Consider the following 4,854-nt stretch of genomic DNA (forward strand, 5'->3'; position numbering starts at 1 on the left):
TCAAAAATAAATTTTCATTTTTATTTAACAAATGTTTTTCAATTTTCTAAAAATTAAAAATATTATCTTCAAAGTAGCATAACCTTAATTTAGGTTTATCCTTCTTTATTTTTAAAAGATTAGGAAACTCCTATTTTTAAAAGAAAAATCTTTCAATGTACAAATTAATATCAATGGTGTGTTTCTTCCACTTTCTTACCTATTTTGCAAGTAAAAGGAAGTCACAAACTTCAAAGAGAAGACCTAATATTATACATCGTTTAAATTTCCCACATGGTTATATATCTTTTTAAGATATATTTAGTAAAATGAAAAGGAAATAAATAAATCTAATCATGGGTCATTCGTCAGACTCAAAAGCCCGTTTGAAAAGTGAGAGGGTTTGAGTAAAATAATAGGCTTGAAAAATGAACTTGGACAAAAAAATATGGATAATTTTCTAAACGAGCTGGGCCTCGAGTAAGATTTTTTTTTACTTAGAATTTGCTTAAAATCTTTCCCCTATTGTTGTTTGGTGTTGTTTTGCTATCATTTTGCTATTATATTACTACTATTTTTTTATTATTGTTTGGATATCATATAACTCTTGTTTTATTTTAATTTTGCTACTATTTTTAAGGTGTTTGCTTGTTATGCTGCAACTATCTTAGTATTATTTAAGTATAAAGATTTTTTTAATGTATTTTCAATTTATTAAGAAAAATTATTTTAATGTATTTAGTGTATTTGATGTCTTATATTTTTTAATTTTGTTTTTATATATAAATAATATTAAAAAAATTTAATACGGGCGGGCTGGGCTGAGGCTCAGGCTTAGCATTTTTTATTTGAGTTGGGCTCGAGAAAAATTTTAGGCCTATTTTCGAGCTAAGCCCAGGCCTAGAAAACGAGTTAAAATTTTGCATTGGTCGGGCCCGAACCTAGCCCATGATCAATTGTAGAAATAAATGAACATCTGATAATTTTTTTATCCCAACATATGATGCAATTAGACTTGATCATAGATCGGGCCACTTGTTCAGGCCCAAAAGCCAGCTCAAAAAGTGGGAGGGTTTGAGAAAAAAATGTAAGACTAAAAAATAGGTTTAAGACAAAAGATAAGACTTGTTTTCTAACTGGGTGGAGCCTCAAGTAAGATTTTTTTGTTCAAGTCTAGCTTGAATTTGCCTAATTTTTCCCACTATTGTTTTACTGTCATTTTGCTATTATATTGTTATTATCTTCTTGTTATTATTTGGATATTGTAGAACTATTATTTTATTGTTAATTTTGTTCCTATTTTAGAAATATTTGCTTGCTATGTTGCAACTATATTAGTGTTATTTAAGTATAAAGATTTTTTTAATGTATTTTCAATTTTTTAGGAAACATTTATTTTAATGTTTTTAGTGTATTTGATATATTATATTTATTAAATTTATTTTTATATATAAAAATAATATTAAAAAATTTTAATAGGGGCAGACTGGGCCAGGCTCGGGTTTAGCATTTTTATCCAGATAGGGCTTGAACAAAATTTTAGTTTCATTTTTTGGGCTGGGCTGAACCTAGAAAACAGACCTAAAATTTTGTATCGATCTGACCTGAACCCGACCCGGCCAGATGTAACAAATTAATTGTTTATTTTGTAAAAGTTTGATTATTTTTGTGGAGTAAGGTCCAGTTTTTCATTGCTTTTGAAAAGTACCGTGGAAAAGTGATTTTGAGAAGTGCTTTGAAAAGTTTGGTTTAAAATTTGAGTGTTTAGCATTGCTGTCAAAAAGTACTTTTGAGAAATAAAATGTCCATTTTAGACATGTTATTATCAAGTAACAAATATGTATTTAAATAATGTTTAAATTAGTTAATATTATTATATTTTAGTAATAATATAAAAAAATTATTATAACTTGTTGTTAATATTTTAATATATAAAATATAAATTGTAAATATTTTTAATTAATAAATATTAATTATTTATAAAATTTAATTAGAATATATAAACTATATTTTAAATATTTAAATATAACTATTAAATATTTGTAATTAATATTTTAAAAAAATATTTTTATTTTTAATTAATGATTTTAACACAATTGTAATTAAGCACCAAGAAAAAAAAAGAAAAATACTATGTTATTGAAGGGGTGAAAAAGTAATTAAGCACCAAAAGTGTTTTTGGGAGATGAAAAGTTAAAATTTTTAGCTTCTCATTTTAAGCTCATTTTCAAAAATTTCAGCTAAAAGCAGCTTGTTCTTCACCGCTTTCATTTCAAAAGTACTTTTGGAGTCAGAAGTACTTTTTTTAAGCAATGAAGAATTTGCCCTAAGTTTCATTATCATTATTGTATCTAAAATTAAAAATTACCAATAAAATAAAAAGCTAATTACTTGAAAATTGAAACAAAACAAATAAGGAATAAAATAAAATTTTAATGAATTAAAATGAAGAATTGATTAAAGCCTAACTAAACTCTCATTAATTTATGATGATAGGTGATCACATGGCTATGGCACCAACTGAAATGTCAGACACAATCTCGTAATTATCTCCACTACCAGGGGCAGTTTCTTTAACCCTTAACCTTAAAATACTTCATTCCAGCCTAAATTCAACGCAAAAATTGGAAAAAGTTCCCACGCTCTGGTTTCACTTTTTCTTCTGTCACTTTTCTTGGGAAAATAATGTCTCATTCGATGGGAAAGTGCCAGAAAATTCGTCGAATTGTCCGCATCCGACAAATGCTGAAGCAGTGGCGAAGAAAAGCCAGCATAACGGCCAGCAACAACACCATCGGCAACAACAACAACGGAGATGCGCCGTCTGATGTTCCTGCTGGACACGTGGCGGTCTGTGTGGGCACAAGTCTCAGGAGATTTATCGTACGCGCGACGTACCTAAACCACCCAGTCTTCAAAAAACTCCTCGTACAAACCGAAGAAGAGTATGGTTTCAAAAACATGGGACCATTAATCATCCCATGCGACGAGTCGTTCTTCGAAGAGATTCTCCGAGTCGTATCCCGATCTGATTCTTCATCAAACTCGGGTCCTTTCTCTACTTTCAAAGATCTTCAGAGATGCTGCCACGTGGGCATGAAGGATAAACTCGGGTTTTTCTGCGAGTCTCGACCGTTGCTTCATGGGGTATCCGACAAATCCGTTTACTGATAGTATGAAGACCTGACAGCTATATTATGATTTCCTTGAGTGATTAATGGGTAATTTCTAAGTAAGTTTGTCTAACGAATGGGCAAAAGAGAAAAAAGAGAGTAAGCGTCTCTAACGCCATAATTATAGAGTTTAATTATGGAGATGGCGAAAAGGTTTGTTTTTGTCTTCTTACTTTTTTACCGCGTCATCCCCAACCCTAGTGCAGTAGTATAAATATAATGGTTTTCAGTTTTATATGGGTGTGATTATATCTCCATAACTTATTGAAACCCTATGAAATCTTGTATAACATTTGCATCTGAAATAATATATATGTGAAGTTCTCTATTTCATCTTTTGATATTTACTTCATAACAGGAAGATGCTCTAATCAAGGATTTCCCAAAACTAGTTTTCTATTATGTTGCTAAAAAATATGCATTAAATTGAAACTCTCAAATTTAAATATATATATATATAGTAGTGGTAGTGGTAGTGGTAGTGGTAGTGGTAGTGGTTCATAAATAACGATTCAGGGTCCTGATTTTAAAATAGAAACTGAAGACTATGGCAAGCTTTCTAAGAATTTCAAGTACTTGGATGTGGAACCGTTGTCTTTATAAAGTAATGCCAACTAAGTACTTCAAAAGTGGCATAAATAAAGGTTTGTAGAGGTGAATCCATAACTTAAAAACCAACAAACTTTAGCACATAATAAATTAATTAAATGCTGATTCTTCCAAAAGAAATGGGTGTTGGATAATTAGTTGTTATCAATTATTTTAAGAAATATATATACAAACTAAAGTTGAATGCAAGGTTTCATCATTATAATGTTGTATGTGATAATACATTCAAAATAGGTATATTTCAAATTTTTTTAAAAAAATATATATTTAAAAATTATATTCATATTGTGGATTCAGTCTTAACTTTAAACCTAATATACATATTCATATAAAATTTTTAAATATATAATATAATAAAAATTAATCATGAAAACTCATTTATCCATAATTGAAAACTCATTATACATAAATGTCTTTGTTTTTAAGATTGTAAGTTATGTTAAACGAGATTTGAATAGATGTTGGATGTGAAAATACATTTAAAATAAGTATATTTAAAAATATAAAAAATCTATGAATATATAATATAATAAAAATTTATCCATAATTGAAATTCATGGATAGATGTAACCATGGCATGGGTTTATCAAATGAATAAGAATGAACAAAGTCGATTTGACCAAGTCTCTTTTCTCTGTATTCCAAGGCATGGGGCATTGCCTTGGCTTAGTTGCTTTATACTTGCACCAAAGCTTGCCTTTTATTTTAATTATTTTTAATGGAAAGTGGGATTAATTTATTATGCACAAATCATTATCAAAGCTTTGAAAATTTTCCTTTCTCAAAAATCTCGTTTTAGCAAACCCATTTTTGAAAATTACTTTTTTATCCTTTAAATACTTTATGTATTTTTATACCTTTAATATAAATAAGGTTAATGTGCTAATTTATCAGCATACTTTAGGTGTTAATTGAAATTTGTCACTACCTTTTGCTTCATTGATATTTGTCATTACACATATGAACTATTCCCCACTGCTCCAAAGAGAAGACGAACGTGTCTGATTTCAATTTCTTTAGATTCAGACTCTAACCAGAATGTGCCTCTCAATCTTGGATGTATGAGAAGACCACTCTCTCCAAAAGTCACTAT

General features: G+C 28.9%; 1 protein-coding gene across 1 annotated transcript; it reads left to right on the forward strand.

Moving 5' to 3' along the window:
• Positions 1-2,579: 2,579 nt before the first annotated feature.
• On the forward strand, positions 2,580-3,480 carry LOC107902024 (auxin-responsive protein SAUR71). Its single transcript, XM_016828249.2, has one exon. The coding sequence runs from the start codon at positions 2,665-2,667 to the stop codon at positions 3,148-3,150; it is 486 nt and encodes a 161-aa protein (XP_016683738.2). The 5' UTR covers positions 2,580-2,664; the 3' UTR covers positions 3,151-3,480.
• The last annotated feature ends 1,374 nt before the right edge of the window (positions 3,481-4,854 follow it).

This window comes from Gossypium hirsutum, chromosome D12, assembly GCF_007990345.1.
Source record: "Gossypium hirsutum isolate 1008001.06 chromosome D12, Gossypium_hirsutum_v2.1, whole genome shotgun sequence".
Lineage (NCBI taxonomy): Eukaryota > Viridiplantae > Streptophyta > Magnoliopsida > Malvales > Malvaceae > Gossypium > Gossypium hirsutum.